The sequence below is a fragment of the Neofelis nebulosa genome, chromosome 7 (genome assembly GCF_028018385.1).
Source record: "Neofelis nebulosa isolate mNeoNeb1 chromosome 7, mNeoNeb1.pri, whole genome shotgun sequence".
In the NCBI taxonomy this organism is placed as follows: domain Eukaryota; kingdom Metazoa; phylum Chordata; class Mammalia; order Carnivora; family Felidae; genus Neofelis; species Neofelis nebulosa.
In genome coordinates this window covers 56,027,797-56,046,918 of record NC_080788.1, presented here as the reverse complement: position 1 = coordinate 56,046,918, position 19,122 = coordinate 56,027,797, and the positions used below count along the sequence as shown (strand labels likewise).

The following is a 19,122-nucleotide window of genomic DNA, read 5'->3' as shown; positions in this document are numbered from 1 at the left end:
TCTACACTCACCTTCCCCCTCCCCCACTCACACATGCATGCTCTTGCTCTCTCTCAAAGTAAATAAATAAACTTAAAAAAAAAAAGAAAAAGTTGGTCATAAAGTGTAAAGGCATCCTTGAGTAAAATGTCTTTGCATGTGTATGTATGTGCACGTGTACTATTGCCAGCTATTATTAATTATTCCCATGGCAGGCTTGTGCCTAAGACTATACCTCATTATAAAAGCAAACAGAAGAAGAAACTGACCCATAAGGAAAACAAACAAACAAAATGCTGTATTCAAACATCTACTCTTCAATAATGGTAAGGAAACATAGCACATGCTTGCCAAGAACGTCTCTTTCTGTACAAATGTTCTCTTTCCCCCACAAGTTTGCTCCAGACAGAAAATTCCTTTTTTAAGATTAAGAATAAGCACAAGCCAAGAAAAGCAAGGAAATGCAAATTTAGGGCTGACACTGCAATGTCCTTAACCCCACCAAAGTTCCCTCACAAAGACTCAAAGGTTCTACTTGCATGGCTGTCTTGATAGGCAAGGGTGTGGTCTAAGCAGACCCCATGCACAGGTTCTGGGTGTGTTCCACTGACATTCGAGAAGGGCTTTGTGCTCTCCTCTGCTCTGGCCTCTTCTGACAGTCTTACAAGGAGACGCTGTATCACCCACACATACACCTGCCCTCTTGCCTTCTGGCCATCACTCACAGTGAAGCTGGCACACTGTGAGATCTCCTTGGCTGGGCATTGGGGAAGAGGACATTGGAATAAATGGAGAGGCCAAACATGAAGGCTACTTGGATTTCTCTATTTGGATCCAAATTTGAGCCAAGACTATTTAACTGAACACCCACGGAGTTTTCACAGGCTAACAGCCAGTAGAGGACAATTAGCAGTGATAAGAAGAAGCTGGGAGGAAATGGGCACAAATTCTCACCAAGTCCTGATGGTTTTGAAGAATATGATTCTCTGTCATGGACTAAGACCCATGAGTAACATTTCTCATGTGAAAAGAAGCAGAGTGTTTGAGAAATGGAATTACCCAGATATGCTGCTATTTTAACTGAAAACAATTCTTCTGATCTTAATGGTATGCTTGTTCACTGACTGAGTGAACACAGGATGGGAGGTAGGTTCTCAGAAGTTCATTTTTGAAAGCAGGGACCCACTAGGGCTGGCACTTAGCAGCAACTTAGCTCTTCTTCCAATTTATTGTCTAATTACAGTTATATGGAATGAACAGAAGAAGCCTGGCATGTGGGCCACAAAAACTATAATCCAGCCCCCTTAAGCTAGGGACAGAAGAGCATGTTCTAGATTTTAAGCAAATGTACATTCTCCCTCCATTAAATAGAACATTCCCCTCAGTGATACCCATGATTTGAACAAAGCTTAAGGAGAAAAAAGAAACCCTTAACATCTGTGTGGGCTGGGAATGTAAGTCAGTGGGTGGATTCTGAACACTGCTAAAGTGATTGGGAGAAAAAACATGTTTATTTGTTAAAATGGAAACAATCAGTAACGACAAGGGAGCTGAAATATTTAGACAAAGCTGTAATGGAACCCAGAGGACATTTTTTTTTCAGTTCTCATGAAACAAAGTTCTTCCCTATGAAATAGCATACATATTTTTATAATTCCTTTACAGGGTACTCATTTCTCATTTATATATATATATATATATATATATATATATATATACACACATATATATATATATACACACACACACATACATATACATATATATACATACATACATATATACATACATATACATATATATACATACATACATATATATACACATACATATACATATACATACACTTATTAGCATACACATTGTATGTATGTATACATATTATATATGTACAAAAATACATTTACACATATTATCAAAAACCTTGTCCCAGGTTTGTTCTTCACTGTTAGTTGTGCTGTGTCTTGCTTATCCCGTTAGGTAAGATACATATCTCTATTTACATTAGTTGCCTGGGACATTATAAACACTTGTCTTTAACATGACTGTCACCAAGGTAACCTGATGGTATTCTAAGTTGGGAGTGACACTAATTTTAAACTAAAAGTGGGGCGCCTGGGTGGCTCAGTTGGTTGGGCGTCCGACTTCAGCTCAGGTCACGATCTCGCGGTCCATGAGTTCGAGCCCCGCATCGGGCTCTGGGCTGATGGCTCAGAGCCTGGAGCCTGCTTCAGATTCTGTGTCTCCCTCTCTCTGCCCCTCCCCCATTCATGCTCTGTCTCTCTCTGTCTCAAAAATAAATAAACGTTAAAAAAATTAAAAAAAAAAAAACCTAAAAGCAGGCTAATAGAGCCCTAGTTACATGGGATTAAAAATACATTTTGGCTCAGATTTTTTAAGACTTGTGTTTAAGTGCAGCAAACTTGCTGCCAATTCCGGTTTGTGCAATTCATTTCCAATCAAATGTGATACCATTGGCTGAGTAACGGTATTTACAGAGGACCTCTTTTTCTTCCCTTCCCGATGCACCCTCTCTTTCTGTACCTCGCTGCAAGGGTGCTGATGCAAGAGGAACGCTTGTGTAACTACAGAGCACCTTGAGCTGTTCAGGCCCACACACCAGCGGAAGAGCTAGCCAGTAAAATCCAGAGTCGTACTACTTTACATGAGGCTATCATGTGCCATGAGGCTATGATACGGAAGTGGCTGTGAAACTCATCTTCTCTCTACGGTGCCGGCTGGGTTTTATGAAATTGAGACGTCCTTTGGGCTACAATTTAAAAGTAGGGTGATGCTGGCCCTTAGAAAAGAATGGAGTATTTCTTGAACTTCAAATCTAGGTTTCTGGTCATGTCATTTTACTACAAGACTGCTGTTCTTTTTTTTTCTTTTTTTAATTTTTTTAATGTTTTATTTATTTTTGAGACAGAGAAAGACAGAGCATGAGCAGGGGAGGGGCAGAGAGACAGGGAGACACAGAATCCGAAGCAGGCTCCGGGCTCTGAGATATCAGCACAGAGCCCAACGCGGGGCTCGAACTCACGGACCGTGAGATCATGACCTGAGCCGAAGTCGGACGCCCAACTGACTGAGCCACCCAGGTGCCCCAAGACTGCTGTTCTTAATGTCAAACTGGTGTCACTGGTGTCCTCTCATCTAACACGGGGTACGTGGCTCTCATTACAACAGTGCAGACTCAGTTATGAAAAACAAGACTTTTAATACACAGAGTAAGATTTCCCTTCTCTAAACTGGTCTCAAGCATGTATCAGTAAATAGTAGTACAGAACTTTGCTGAACTACTGTTATTAAAGACATGTTATGTGTTTAATTAAAATGGCTTCTAGACACTGTCTGTACGTCTCATTTTACAATGACAACAATAGCCACTATTTATTCAGCAGCTACTGTATGCCAAGCACTCTGCCAAGGGCATTATATACATTATATCTCATTTACCTGAACTGATATTAACAGTGCATGAAAATTTTAGCTTTCGTCATGGTGACAGGCCTGAAATAATCGGCCTCTGTCCATGCGTATCTTAGCTGGAATTTGGAGCATGAAATTCTACAGATCCTTTTCTTATAGGGAATGCAGACTGTCCCATTAGATTAACTTTCTCCTAGCCTCTCAGTTCTTTGGGCTGAATTTCAGGGAGTTCAACTGAACCAACAATGGTATTGGCCTCTATTAGGTAAAATGCAGTATGGAACTATCTTACCTTCCTTCCCCTTCATTAGTGCCAGACCACCACCCCTTATCTCAAGTCCTATATTTATCCTGAAAGCTAACAATAAAGCATGAACCACAGACACACTGAGCTAAGCATCATCTGTACCCCAGAGACCAGTCGTTGAGATTTTAAACACTGTGCCATTTACTAGAATGGACCCATAGTCATGCTTCGTATGAAGAGTAATATAGTGAGCATGAAGGCATTCTAGTTTCATGCTTCTTTTTATAATTTGGCTAGAACCTGTCATTTTTGAACCAATAGTAATATTATTGGCATTATCTTGTATATCTATAAATTTGAAACTTAGCATTATTGGACAGTTTGGAATTTTAATAAATATCTTTGCAAACTTTCTTAAGAAAATGTTGATATAATTAAGAAAAGGACATTTACCACATTGCCAATGTGCAAATATTTTAATGTTCGTTTCAAGTCACAGGGGCTTGCCAAACTGGCTTTTGGAATCAAAGTCTGTTATTTGTAAAGAAATTATGCCATTACCTAATTCAAGCTCACCATGATCTCCATTATGTTTTAAATTATGTTATATCCCATAATCTGTTATATTACCATAAGTAACTATAGTAAAACATTATTATATTATTCCACATACTTACCATCATGTCCTCTAATTTGAAAACACCAACTAAACACTTAAAAACAATATCATCTACACAGAGTGACTTCTTTTACTTGATGTTTAATAAAATAATCTCCTACAAATGTTCTGAAAAGGTTTTCTTATGAGCTATTCGTATTAGGCAAATAAAAATTACAAACGGTTTAATTATCACGTCTTAAGATTTGCTAAGTCCAAGGAACTATTTGGGGTAAAGCAACTTAAGCACATCAAAAGCACACTAATTAAATGAAGTGGAAGATGATGGGAATTGATGAAATATATGAATTGTAGGATGTTTCTTTAAAAAAAATTTCAGTTATAAAACCTTAAATGAAATGTTGACAAGGGTGGCTTGCTTTAATAAAGGGATAGGAATGTTTAGTAATTAGCATGTTAACTATAAAATATAAAAATGTTATTTTTAACCTCATAAAAATTTGATATTTATAGTGTTATAGTGGTAATTCATTCAAAATGCCTTTTTCCACAGGTAAAGGAAAAAACTTCAGTGTAGATCTGATCTAAAGTATAACAAGTTTCAAAGAAGGGAGGGTAAGCTAATGAAAAATGTTATACAAAATGCTTTATAATGCAATTAAAATGTTACTGGTTTTAGAACTTGTGTTACTCGATAATTATGGCAGTAGTCTCTTAACCATCAAATATTTTCTCGTTCAAATTGAAAAAACATACCTGTACAGCCAGTTTTTCCTTTTTTGCCTGAATATCCCATATCACAGTGGCAGATGAATGAACCTTTCGTGTTTTCACAGGTTCCACTTAGGCAGATATTTGGATTTAGGTCACATTCATTGACATCTGTAAAATACAGATATTATTAATACATATAACTGTTTGATATCATTGAAAACTTTTCTCCCTGACAGAAGACAAAAAAAGGGACCATATTTACAGAGCTCAATTCACACCTGCCACACTCAGTTCATACCGCAGGCCACCCCAGCAGACTGGCTCTTTATCTGGGCTACAAGCAGGAGGTCACGTAATCAAATAAACAGACTGACTCTAGGCTGTGTATAGAGCCTGTTTATGTGACAGTCTAGAAAACTTTTTAAAATGACATATTCTGTTGCAAGATAAAAATTTTAATTCAGCCTGAGACTGCCAACATGTTAGATTCCATATTTTAAAAGTAAGTATAGATGCACTATTAGTCTTAGTTCAGATTGTGACAAACTTCACTTCTTGCCCAAATTAAAAATTTTCTGTTTTTTATGACATTCACTTTACTGGGTTTTTTTTAAGTTTATTTATTTGACAGAGACAGACACAGTGCGAGAGGGTGAGGAGCAGAGAGAATCCCAAGCAGGCTCTGCACTGCCAGCACAGAGCCTGATGCGGGACTTGAACCCACAAAGCCACAAACGAGATCATGGCCTGAGCCAAAACGACTGAGCCACCCAGTCACCCCTATGATATTCACTTTAATTTATAGGGCTTCATAAATATTCAGTAAGGGTTTTCTGAAGATACAAATGTGAGATAATTTAAAATTTTAATTCTAGACTCTCACTTCTGGCCAAGATGGAGTAACAGAGGTGGAATTTGCTTTCCCATGGGAAACACCAGCAAAAAAACAACAGAGGCAACAAAGACAGTGATGCCTGAGAGAAAGAAAAGCTAGGTGAGCTCCATAAACGCCCTAGATTACAGCGTATGGACAGTTTTAAGTCCATGGCATAGGGAAGGGGATGAACGTTGGAGCCAAGTAGTGTCCCAGAGTTGAGGGGATACTGCTGGACATCCTGGAAGGTCAAGGTAGTCAGAGTTCACAAGGAAGAGTAAAAGAAAGAAGGGAGAGAGAGAGCTCTGGGAATCTGCAAAGAGTCCCTGTCATATATTCAGATGAGTAGTGATCAGTGCATTCAGGTAAAGAAACTACTCGAAGCTAGGGGAAGTATCACTCAAAAGAATTAGAGGGAACAATCATCAGGGCTCACAGAAGGCCTGTAATTGTGCCTGTTCCTACCAGTCAGATTGAAAAATCTCATAATTTAGAAGGGTCTTCCTTCAATAATGGGGCAAAATAAGCCTTACAGCAACTGCTGCTTCAAAGCATAACATCAAACATTTGAAAAGACCCATCTGTTTCCAAATAACTTAACTGGGTTGCAGAACAAAGCCCAAGAATATTTCTAGGGATACAAAAATATCTAGCGCCTAGTAAGTCAAAATTTATAGTGTCTGGCATTCAATCAAAAATTACCAAGCATTCAATGAAGCAGGAAAATATGACCCATAATGAAGAAGAAAGTCAATTTACTGAAATGACCCAGAACCGACACAGATGATGGAATTGGTAGACAAGCACATTGAAGCAGTTATTCTAATTCTATTTCATATGCTCAAAAAGCTAGAGGAATGACTGGACATAGAGAAGATGTGAAAAATGACCCAAATCAAATTTTTGGAGATGAAAACTACAATGTCTGAGCTTAAAAAATACTGAATGAGATTAGATATTACAGAAGAAAACTGTAACAAATTTGAAGACATAGCAATAGAATACATCAATACAATCAATTGTAGAGTTTGTCGCATTCTTGTCAGAAATAAATTTTGCTTGCCTTTAGTAAAAATATTTTAAAGGCCTAGACTCTAGTCACAACAGAAGAAGGGTTAAGGAGGCAGAAATAATGCACAGACACAAAATAAGTGTATGTGTGGAGTTGACCAATGGTTAACTCAGTCCACATAACATATCTGACAAGAACATTATGTCACAGTCACAAGAAAGTTGCTCTTTGGACTACTGGCTTTGAAATATTACTAATATGCTCCTAAATATCCTTACTTTCCCCATAGGATCCATTTATCAACTACCCAAACTAGTGCTAATGTCATTTAACAGGGCTTGTGAATACCCAGACAAAATGGAAAATTCTGTTTTCTTTTCTCACCTACACAAGTCTTCATGTCTTCAGATGCCATGAATCCATCATAACACAAGCACCTGTACTCCCCGGGTATGTTTGTACACTGACCACCATCACAGATATTGGGGTTATCTTCACACTCATCAATGTCTGCAGAGAATAAAGCCAACAATAGTGTGTTGTTAATATTAGTTCTGTTATTAAAGGGTGAGAAAGTCCAATAAACTCAGCCTATTTGCATAAGAGAATTAGTTCTCAAATCCAAATGTACCATCAATTTATCCTGGGTGAAAAAGCAGAAAACCATTTTCAAGATTTACAATACACTATTCAGGATCAAGATCCGCACCCTCTTAGAAATCCGTCATTTAATTAGTAATTTTATTCCTGCTATGAATTTATCACTCAACAATGATTATGAATTTTATTTTTCTCATTGTCAAATGTAAATGCCTAAGATCATCTGGTTTACTGCTATTTTAAAGGTGAAGTTTGCTTAAAATAAGCTTATCTACTTTGATGCATTTTTAGTAAAAATATTTATTTTCAACATTTAACTATTATGGTCAAATTTATATTTTAGCTTTTCAAGGAGATTTTTCTAGATAAGATAAAATAATTTTGATTCCTAAACCCAAGGCCTCTTCTTAACGGAAACCAAAGTGAAAACCTGTCTTACCTACCTCCCTTCTCATCTCTAGCTGACGACATGGCTCTTCCAGCCCGGGATGATACAACAGGAAATGAAAATTAGAGCAACAGTTCTCAAGTGTTAGCACTTGGAGAACTTGTGAAAACAGATTTTTGAGATCTATCCCCAGAAGTTTCTGGTTCTGTAAATCTGGGTAAGGCCCAAGATTTTGCATTTCTAACACATTCTCGAGTGATGCTGATGCTGCTGGTCCAGAGAATCTGGGCCCTGAGTAGCACTGAATAAACCAAAAGATCAGATTCTTCAAAATTCTGATCAGTAAGGAAACCAAATTTTATACTCCATATGCCAGGAACTGTGCTAAGCACTCTATACACCCCCCCACACAATCAATCTGAACCCTATCTTTTAGATGAGGAATCCGATGCAAAGGATCTTTATTAAGGACACGCAGCTAAAATATGTGACAAAAAATTTTTTCAACTCAGGACTGTCTGACTTCAAAATATGGGCCCTGAACCACTCTAGGTATGGACCTGTTATTGAGAGATTTCATAGGAAGCTAAGCCCTACTCACCAGTGCATGACCTCTGGTCGGGCATTAGTGCGAATCCTGGCTGACAGCTACATTCATAGCTGCCTTCCGAGTTTGTGCAGAAAGTCTCACAATTACCATTCATTATGCTGCATTCGTCGATGTCTAAGAAAAATAAGAACAACATCACCTTTCTCTGTGTTGGAGATCATGGCATGGGATTAAAGTTTCCAAAGAAAAACAAAACAAGACAAAAACATCCTAGGGCAACTGGAAGTCATTGGGTCATTCAATTCCTTCAACACATATAAAGGACAAACCTACCATGTGCTAGAGATAAGAATCTAATAGTGAATGAGACACATCCTATCCCTACCTTCATCATGCTTATGTTGCAGCCGGGAGTTAAACGAACAATCAGTTACACAGTACATGGTGTGCCACATGCAGTGTAGGATAAATGCTAGGGACAAAAGAACAATCCCAGATATGATAATGGGCACGTGGATGAAATTCTCTGGGTCACATATTCAATTATAAACTTGACATCAGTTAGATCGGCTGAGGTTCCAATCCTTTTCAAGAACCTGAGTTGGAATTCTCAGTTGTCCTGGGCCATGTTTCAGAAAAATTTGGGCTGATTTATGGCTTTGGGTGGAAACCATGTGAGACTTGGCAGTTCCACATGATGTACACCCCAAACCAGGCAAAAACTGGCAGCTTTTAAAAAGTTTCACTTTGACTTTGGGCACAATAAACCCAGAGGGCTTTCTATGCCACTCTTCCCACTAAACCCACAGAGGGCCGTCCACAAAGCAAAATGCTTGTCCCACAAAACCCCGTCTTTAAGAAGTGCCAGACCTGGCCTCCATCTCAACATAAGATATGAACAGAACACAGTCTTCTTTCCAATAATTATTCTTTGAAATATCTTAACTGATCTAAACCACCTAAGGGCAGACACCGTACCCTATGTTTTTTGTCTTTGTCACAGAACCCAGGCTTTGTTTATGGCAGGTGGTTAGTAATCACTTGCTGATTTGCCTGGGTACGCACGTGCATAAACAAAGTATGTGCTACCGTTCAAAGCAGCACGGCTCAAATTATACTTGTTAGAGCTAAAACATACAACATCCTTCATTTAAATGGTTCTTTAAACAGACAAGGGAGGTGAGATCCAAAGATCGTGAGCCACCATGAAAAGAATTTTTACTTGCAGGAAAATAAGGAAGATAAAGTAAAAGTAACTAGTGATGAAAACAAAACTCAGAGAACATTGTTTGGGTGTTTTAGGAAGAGACTAAAACATAAAATGAAAGAGAGAACTTACCGACACAGAACAGCCTGTCAGGAGTTGGATTATAGCCAGGGTTGCAGGCACACTGATACTTCCCTATGAGGTTCACACAACGGCCATTGGGGCAGAGGTTCGCACTCAGTTCACACTCGTTGATGTCTGTTTAGAAAATAAAAATAGTTAACATCCAGACCCGAAGCTTCTGACTGTGGCAGAAGCGTGGGTTGAACAGCTGAGGACAAATAAGTGGTCTGAAAGTCTTCTTCCTTACCTATACATGCTGAGATGTTGGGGGACAGCTGATGACCAGGAGGACATTCGCAGCGGAAGCTTCCCTCTGTGTTTAGGCAAACACCTCCTCGGCACAGGAGAGGATCTCTCTGACACTCATCGATATCTGCAAAATGGCGATGGCCCATGTTGATGATGGTGGTGGTGTCCTAGTCCAGGACCCCAGGCCAGTGCCCTCCTCAGTGCACCCAGTTGGTTAGAGTCCTGGCTGCCCATGGCTCACAGACTCCCTTCTTGGAGAACCACTGTCCCTCTCACCCAGAAATGTCTGAGAGGCGAGAATTATACCCCACCCCCGTGTTGGGGGCTTCCCAGTGGTTGGCACGGGACTGTACAATGTGGCCTCCTTGTCTAACAGCGGGACAACTCTTTGGTGCCATTCATATTCCAGAGGCCCCTGTAGGATCAGGTTAGGGCTAAGAGACCTCTTTCCCTGCCCTAATTTGCTTCCCTTACTTCCTTATAGCTTCTTTCTGGGAGTACTACCTCACAAAAATCCCCATCTCAGGCCTCTCTCTAGGGAACCCGATCTAATACAGCCAGCGTAATCAATCTCTTTATCTAGATGTTGGACAGAAGCCCCATAATGTGACAGCTAATGTTTGAATTGTTCTCTCTTCCATGGGGTGTCTCTTCCAGGTGTTAAACTCACTTCTTAGACCCATAACTGGTATCCTAGGCCACCTGCCAACTCACAGCATGAATTGCCTCATGCTTTCTGCATGTCAGTCTCCCTCTGCCCCAGACTGATTCTGGACTCACTGGTCAGGAAACCAGTCCACTGGGGGAGCTGGGGAATCCTGGGAGGGAGGCTCTGAGTTATCAAAGCTTCAGGGAATCCCTCTCTTCCTGTGAGGATCAGATGGTCACACACTTACCCATGCAGTTCTTCATCATCATGAATCCACTTTCATAGCCCTCGTCACACTTGCATTCAAAGTCCCCTGGGGTGTTCACACATTGGCCTCGGCCACAGAGGTCAGGGGATATTCGGCATTCGTCGATGTCTGAATGAAAGCAGTAAGTGGCAGCACGTGAGTATCAGGACAGCTTTCATTCTTGTGGCAATATGTTAAAGGTGAAGAGTTCTAAAGGGTGTCCCAGGAAGGGGAGCCCGTCACTGACCTGTGCAGTTCCTTTCTTCAGAGTCAAGAGCAAAGCCACTGTCACACCTGCACTTAAAGCTGCCAATGGTGTTTCTGCACTTGCCGTGGGTGCAGAGGCTGGGAATCATCTTGCACTCGTTGATATCTTCAAGAGAAATAAAATGTGCAGAAAGTTCCTGAGCATCCTATAAGGAGTTTTCTATGCCCCTATTTTATTTTTTAATGTTTATTTATTTCTGAGAAAGAGAGAGAGACAGAGAGACAGAGAGAGAGAGAGGGAAAGCACAAGCAGGGGAGAGGCAGAGAGAGAGGGAAACAGGATCTGAAGCAGGCTCCAGGCTCTGAGCTGTCAGCACAGAGCCCCACGTGGGGCTCAAACCCATGAACTTCAAGATGGTGACCTGAGCCAAAGTCGGATGATTAACCGACTGAGCCACCCAGGCGCCCCTCAATGCCCTTATTTAAAACCCAGGAGGGTCCTGATTTAAAGTCTTGGCAATATGCATTGTATTGTATTGTATTGTATTGTATTGTATTGTATTGTATTGTATTTTTAATGTTTATTTATTTTTGGGAGAGAGAGAGAGAGTGCCAGCGAGCACGAGCAGGGGAGGGGCAGAGAGTGTGGGGGGGGTATTGGGGGTGCGGAGGGAACAGAGGATCTAAAGCAGGCTCTGCACTGACAGCACAGAGCCCAACGTGGGGCTTGAACTCATGAACTGTGAGATCATGACCTGAGCCAAAGTCGGACGCTCAACAGGCTGAACCACACAGGTGCCCCTTGGCAATATGCAATTTAAAGAATGTGTGATGATCCATGAGAACTATGATTTTGTAAATGCTTCTAGTCTTTTAAACTTCTACATTTTAGAAAGCATTATTAGGGAAGTAGAGGGGGTGTTTATTTGGACTTTTAGAGCCCAGCACACTGCCTGATACATACCAAACACTTAAGTATTTGCTGAATGAATGACTAAATATTCTAAACCACTAGCATCCATACTTAAAAGCACATAGAAGATGACTGGCATATATTGCTTCACAGCAACCAATTGAGAGTATAGTGGAATGAGATATTCATCTATTCTTTTTGATGCTTCTTTGGATACACCTAAAATATAAGAATGGCAAAAAAGATGCCATTTATAATTTAAACTATTTGTAAATACTGTATACTATTTAAAATATTTTCTGAAATATGTATAAAATTTAAAAATATTTTCTCAATATTAAGGTGTTATTAATATAATTAAAAGAGTTTCTTGTACACTAGGAGACTGCATAGGTACCCTGTGATCTCCTTTCAGGAGGTTTTTTTTTTTTTTAATGCTTATTTATTTTTGAGAGAGAGACAGAGACAGAGACAGAGAGAGACAGAGTGCAAGTGGGGGAGGGGCAGAGAAAGCGGGAGATGCAGAATCTGAAGCAGGCTCCAGGCTCTGAGCTGTCAGCACAGAGCCTGATGCAGGGCTCAAGCTCACAAATGGTGAGATCATAACCTGAGACAAAGTCAGATGCCTAACAAACTGAGCCACCCAGGTGCCCCTCCTTTTAGGAGTCTTTCTGAAGCAAGACCTAAAGTTCAAAGTATACAAGTTCATTTCTACAAAATGTCATGAAAGACAAATTAAATCTCCAGGATAAGTCCTTCTGTGGCAATGGATTGCCACAGTCTTTGGAAGCAAATCATTCAAATTCCTTTGAATTTACTTAGGAGACATTTAAGAGGCCATCTAGAAACTGTCTCTATAGACAGAATTTTAATCCCCATGGTTTCTTGGACTGAACACTCGGTACAAAAAAAGTTTACACGTTTTATATAAGAATAATTAAGCAATATTCATATACTCATTTCCCAGTTTTATAAGTTGATTTAGTCATGAAGTGTAATAACTAGGCCCAGACATACTGGGCAACCAAGATAAAAATCTATACCAGGAATATAAGCTGAGACTCTCTGAAAAACTGGAATTCTGAGAAACCAGTCATGATTTCTTCCGTGTGCTAAAGTAAACAAGTTATGCATCATTGTGCGTAAAAAGTTAAATCAATTTTGGAATTAGATTAAATCTGTAATTTCTCGTTTTTTTTTACATGAATTTTAGGTTATAGTACAATAAACCGAAATAGTGTTTGAGATATCATAAGGCACTGGAATGTGTTTGGCACAGGAATGTCTTTCACTGTATTTTGGACCAAGAGGACCTGCCATTGGCCTCTCATGCCACTCACCCCCAATATCTATACTCAGGTGAACTGAAGTGACCCAGATGAAATCAGGAGATAAAAGGGAAAATCATTTAGCATTAGCAGATGGAATTAAAATTCCCCAAGAAGATTGCCTTTTTGTTTCTATTTGGTTTAGGATAGTACTATAATCTACGTTAACACTTAATAAATAGCTAATGGGAGAGGCAAGTGACCTCGGGCAGTCCTGGAGGTGGGGAAGGAGAAGCCGTCGCAGAGTGAACATCTGCTGTTAACCCAGCAGGTGAACGATGTACGCTCAGATCATCGAGGGATGGCCACATGGGTGATGTTCACTGTAGTTCTCCTGGTAGCAGAACCTCCAGTCCGTCTAAAAAGAAGAGCAATCAAGCACTGAAACCATTGTACCTTTGAAGAAAGGTTTTCCATTTGTAATTTCTTTGGTGGCGAATCCAGGCCCCCTGGGACAGAGCTCCTCGTACTCAGGCGTGTTCCTCACAGGACACTCCTCGCATTCCTCGGTACCCCAGGCCGCCCCGACCGAGCAGCAGCAGGCGTCCATGCGGTGGCGGCCGGCAATGGGCAGAGTGCACTCCTCATCCTCATACCTCAGGAAGCAGGTTTCCACGCGGATATCTGCCAGATGGAACACAGGGAGGCTGACGAGAGCTACTCTGTTTTCACTGGCCCCAGCTGCCGACCAGTTGTGACAGGCGAAGTACAACAAACACCATAATCTGTGATGTACTTATTGGCCGGAATGATTTTTTTTTTTTTTTCCAAAAGGAGCTCAGGCTTTCTGATGGGTATTCCCACCTAATAAAGACTCCCTTTTCTTTGGTAGCTCATATTTATTTGGACCTCCTATTTCTGGAAACATTCCTTTCAAGTTTAGGCACCTTCTGATAATTCTACATGAGGAAATGTATTCTGGGAAATCCCACAATGCTCTTTTGGGAGATGTCTGCTCCCTGTACAGACATGCTTACTACCAATGCATGCGCTCCATAATGCCTTGACGTCTGCTCTCTGGCTACAAGGAAGCTGCACTCTTTATCACTGGAGAACACCTAAGCCAGCTCCAGCATACCTCATTTTTAGAGAGGTGCAATGTTAAATTTCAAAATGAAGACTGCCTTACTTGGGATTAAAGAGGAAAAATACAAAGAAAAGCCATCCATTCCTCTTCTCAAGTATTTCTTTCACCTTTACATGGTCTTATGTGTACATTCTTTGGGGCACATGTGGGTACCTCTAGCCCCAACCCCAAATTCACGGAATCGTAAGGGAGAGTAGGAGAAGTGACATGGTGGATGTCAGAAGACCTGGAGTTTAGTCTTGCAACTAAGAAGCTGCTTGTCTGAGACAAATTATGAACCCTGTCCCTGACTTTCCATATCTGTAAAATGATGTTGCACCCATCCTTGGGGGGGGGCGGTACTGTGAGGCTCAGATGAGATTGTGTGTCTGGAAACTGTAAAGTGTAATTAAAACCTAAGGCATTATCTTCCCTCTCTTTCTCCTTCACAGTGTGGTCTTTAACCATTCACCTAAGTGCTTGAACTTCCTTTAATGTCAGAAAGCTTCTGAAGTCTTTGGGGCAACTCTACATTCAGGTTGCCTCTAATCAGATGGATAGCTCCTATCTTTTAAAATGATTTCTACATTAAACACTGAAGCATCTTTTGACTGAAGAACCTAGAAGAAGGTTTTCATTAAATGCTCATTCCTCCTAAACAAAAGCTGACTCCAGAGGAGAGTAATTGACATCCATGGTTGCAACAAGACTCAAGCCTTGGGATTCCATCTTTTCCCTCCCATATTGCTTATGCTATAAACCATACAGTTCTATATTTAAAGGTTAGTTAGTTCTAACTCATAAACAATCTGAATCCCTTACCCTCATATCACTCTTTTAACCACCTATAGTGGTTAAGGATGATCTCAGAGGAATATGGTTTCAGATATACAATGTATCTGAGCATCATTTTCAGAGTCATGGACTCAGAAACGAGTGACCCAAGAGACATATTCCTGGCAGTCAGAAGCCACAGAAGTAGCATCAGAATAACTCTGCCAGATGCCACACACGATTGTGGGATCTCAAACGTGCTGTCATTAAAAGTCCATAGGGCAGCTTTCTAAGAACTCAGGGTCCCATCTTCCATATCATTGCCAGTTGGACTTGAGCAGTTGGCATGGAGAATCCCACCATGATTAGAAGTGACAGTACCCCTGGGCTCCTTCACTATTCAGGACTGTGGCACTCTTCACTCATACCCATAAGAGTTTCCTGCAAGGACCTGTCCATCTTGCCAATGGCAGCACATGCCTAGCGGCCATGGGCTACAGTTTTCAATCAAGCAAAAATGTTCTTGCCTCTGTTCACCTTGTATCCTATAGTCCATGGCATATGGGGGCAGATTTAAGAGCTTTGGAATGATAACCACGATGGTAATATTTAAGGAATAGTTACATCAATATAGAACTAAAGTTTCTCTTCACTAACATGTTCTCTACTCTTTGTATAAAGGATAAACAAAGAGCTTGAGTGAGGAAGCCTATTTGTCAAGGAAACCACCATAAATCCTAGTGGAAATGTTGAATTGGGCGTGTGTGTATCTGTACTTGAAACCAAATATTCAACTTTGTCTTGTTAACTGACTCTTTAATAATCTTTAGGAGATGGTCATAAGAAAAGTAATGAGCTCAGGATTTACCTAGGCAGATCCTCCCTGTGGCATCCAAAGTCATCCCACTGGGACACTGACATTTAAACGATCCCTTAGAGTTAACACATAAGCCATTTTTGCATACTCCTGGGAATACTTCACACTCATTTATATCTATGAAGAAAAAAAAAAGCATGAAGTTAAAATATCTATACAACATCATTCTGTTTTATTTCATACAAGGGGTCATAATTCTTCTCACAACAGAAAAGGCCATTTTGAACCAAACAAATTCACAAAATTAGTTTGCCTCCAAATAGTTGATGTAGAATTTCTGGGATCTTTGAATAGCAACCATCCTGAGTCCACCTATTACCAAAGTTATAAGAGTTTCTCCATTGGTCCTAGCGAGTAATTTTTTTTTTAAGTTTTATTTATTTATTTTGAGAGAGACAGAGACAGTGTGAATAGAGGAGGGTCAGAGAGAGGGAGGGAGAGAGAATCCCAAGCAGGCTCCACACTGTCAGCGCAGAGCCTGATGTGGGGCTCGAACTCAGGAACTCACGAACTGTGAGATCATGGCCTGAGTCAAAACCAAGAGTCGGATGCTCAACCAACTGAGCCACTGGGCAACCCAGTAATTTTTGAGTTACAGAGGCTGGGAGTTGGTGTGAGTTCTTGGTGACAGCTCTGGGTACTATAGACATCTCAGGTAAGACTCCCAGGAGTCACATAATTAGCTTTATGAGATCAGATGTCTGGAAATAAGTAGAGACAGAAACCTGGTCTTTCAAATGAACAAAGAAGAGATTGCGTGAAGGTGAGCATTGAGAAAAATCCCACTGAGAAATATGTGGGGTCAGTCAAAAGTGTCTTTTTAAGTGTCATCTGTTGAGATGTCCCCAGAAGGCATATAGTTCTAACTCAGCAATGGTCTCAGACTGTTCTGTCCCAGCTTGAGTTAGGGAGAGTCAAAAGATGCTCATGTTCATTCATTCATCATTCACCCAGTCTCTCTCAAATGTACCAGTCCCTCCCAGTGCTTAATGGAACTCAGTATGTTCTCTGCACTTAACTTGGAAAAATATTCACCATCAAGTTAATTCAAAGAAATATACTTGCCAATGCCAAAAAAGGGGAACATTAGTTAACACACACACACACACACACACACACACACACACACACACACTGTGTCTATTTAGAAGAAATAACTTTCCAAGTGAGTGATGGTAAAAAATCTATTTGAAATCTTTCCTTGTGAGACATGTAAGTGGGGAGGGGAAATTTACCTTTTTGGGTTTTTTGTTCTGGCCACTTGTACATCAAAATGTGCTGCTGAGGTCAGATAAGTTATTAACCGTGAGTCTGGACCAGAGAAAGGCCAAAGGATTCAGTCATCATTTGGAAAGCAAGACCTTGGGTGGGGGTTGTAGTGTTCCTCTTTATGTGAGCAAGGAAAAAACTTCATTTCATTCCACATATGGGACTAATTGCTGTTTTTAAAATTTTTCAGCTGCTGTGTCATGTCAGGTTGTGTTAGTCACCCTGACCTGCATCTATCTGGGACTCCGTGAGAAAGAATCACAGCAGACTGGAGAGGATCCACATAAACTTTCAAAAACGAGGCAACAGAGTATGTCCTCCTATATCATTCATGACCGTTAAACAAACAAACAAACAAACAAACAAACAAACAAAACCCAGGACAAACCAAGAAAAAATGCAAATTTTATAGTCTCATTGAAAACTTCCACTTTTGTCTTCCTGATAGTGTTTTGAAAGTGCAGTCACTCTAAAAGTCACTCTTTTAGGTCAGCCTAAAACATTTTCAGTCACCCTGCCCTGTGGCCATAGTGATCCAACACTGGCGACAGCATATATATGCTTGTGAAATTAACATGTGTTATGTTCCGCAACTCTCATTAATTTTTCTCTCTGCTGCATATTTCTTACTGTAAAGTTTCATGACAACTTTATCCAGTCCAAGTTAACATAAGCATTCTTCTTGCACACAGAAATTTATGGTTTATAAATAATCATAAATACCTTCACACTGTGTTCCTTTAATTCTTGAATAGCCTTTACCACATATAGGATCTGCAAAAAACAAACAAATAAATAAAAACCAAAAAACAAATTTGAGATAACAATATCCAGACTTTGTATGACATAGTGTAAGAAACATGAAGGAGTACCTGGACGTGAATTAGATTTCGTTGCTATAAATAAGTCTAAGATAACAAGGTGTTTCTGAGACTGTATAGATGAAGAAGGAGAATGAGACGTCTCTTTGAATTAAGCTCAGTTCCTCTGATTCTGAAGACCCAAAGTTCCCCTAAAGATCATGCTAAGGTGATCACTAAGAAGGAAATTGGCTAGATTTCTCTCTTGCTAACAACTCTAAAATAGGAATCACAGTATATGATTATTGTAACATGAATATGGAAGACCAAGTCTAAAATTTGAAGATCTCCTAGCCTGCAGCATTCACACATATAAATTCACACATTTATATACCCAGACACCAAATCAATAAAATCATCAGCAAGGCTCTCAAACCTCAGCTTTGCAACAGATTTAGAAGTTAGGTCATGAATAGTGGTTCCTTTATGTCGGTCTGTTTTTGGAAGATAATCTATGCCTGCAAAAAGCCCTAAGTATGAGGTTCTAAGAGAGCCCATAGAAACTGCTGATCTAGGAAGGCAACATCAGGAAACCACATTACAGTGTGTGATAGACAATAATAACCAAATCACATGAAATTACTGTCCTTGACACTTCTCTTAGTTTCCTATTCAGCACTATGTTTCATTGAGGTCAGTGGAATTAAATCTAAAATTCCCAGGTGAACCTAAATGAAAAAAGTACTGGGTTTCCTCTTTCTAAGTGAAGAGACCAGTGGGACGGGCCCCATAGCCAGTGCCTGTCTCTCTCTTACCGAGTTGGCATAGGGTACACGGGCTCCCCCAGGCAGCACCGAGGGAAGAACAGCACTGGGACTTTAAAGTGGCTCCATTGATGTTGATCTCACACCGCCCATCAATGACAGTCTGCCAGCAAGTGCCCTTGATAGTTTCTGTAAGGAGGTTGGAGAAGATTTTATTAGATACTTAATAAAATC

General features: G+C 40.2%; 1 protein-coding gene across 2 annotated transcripts in view; it reads right to left on the bottom strand.

Moving 5' to 3' along the window:
• Nucleotides 1–19,122, bottom strand: part of FBN1 (fibrillin 1) — a 240,096-nt gene that overhangs the window by 64,514 nt on the left and 156,460 nt on the right. For both annotated transcript variants that reach the window (XM_058737818.1, XM_058737821.1), the window contains exons 21-31: nt 18,940–19,077; nt 18,048–18,098; nt 16,047–16,172; nt 13,735–13,962; nt 11,138–11,263; nt 10,891–11,019; nt 9,993–10,118; nt 9,755–9,880; nt 8,467–8,589; nt 7,262–7,387; nt 5,034–5,159 (exon numbers count right to left, since the gene is read on the bottom strand). In XM_058737818.1, coding sequence (XP_058593801.1) covers nt 5,034–5,159; nt 7,262–7,387; nt 8,467–8,589; nt 9,755–9,880; nt 9,993–10,118; nt 10,891–11,019; nt 11,138–11,263; nt 13,735–13,962; nt 16,047–16,172; nt 18,048–18,098; nt 18,940–19,077 — 1,425 coding nt within the window. The remainder of the gene's footprint in view (nt 1–5,033; nt 5,160–7,261; nt 7,388–8,466; nt 8,590–9,754; nt 9,881–9,992; nt 10,119–10,890; nt 11,020–11,137; nt 11,264–13,734; nt 13,963–16,046; nt 16,173–18,047; nt 18,099–18,939; nt 19,078–19,122) is intronic.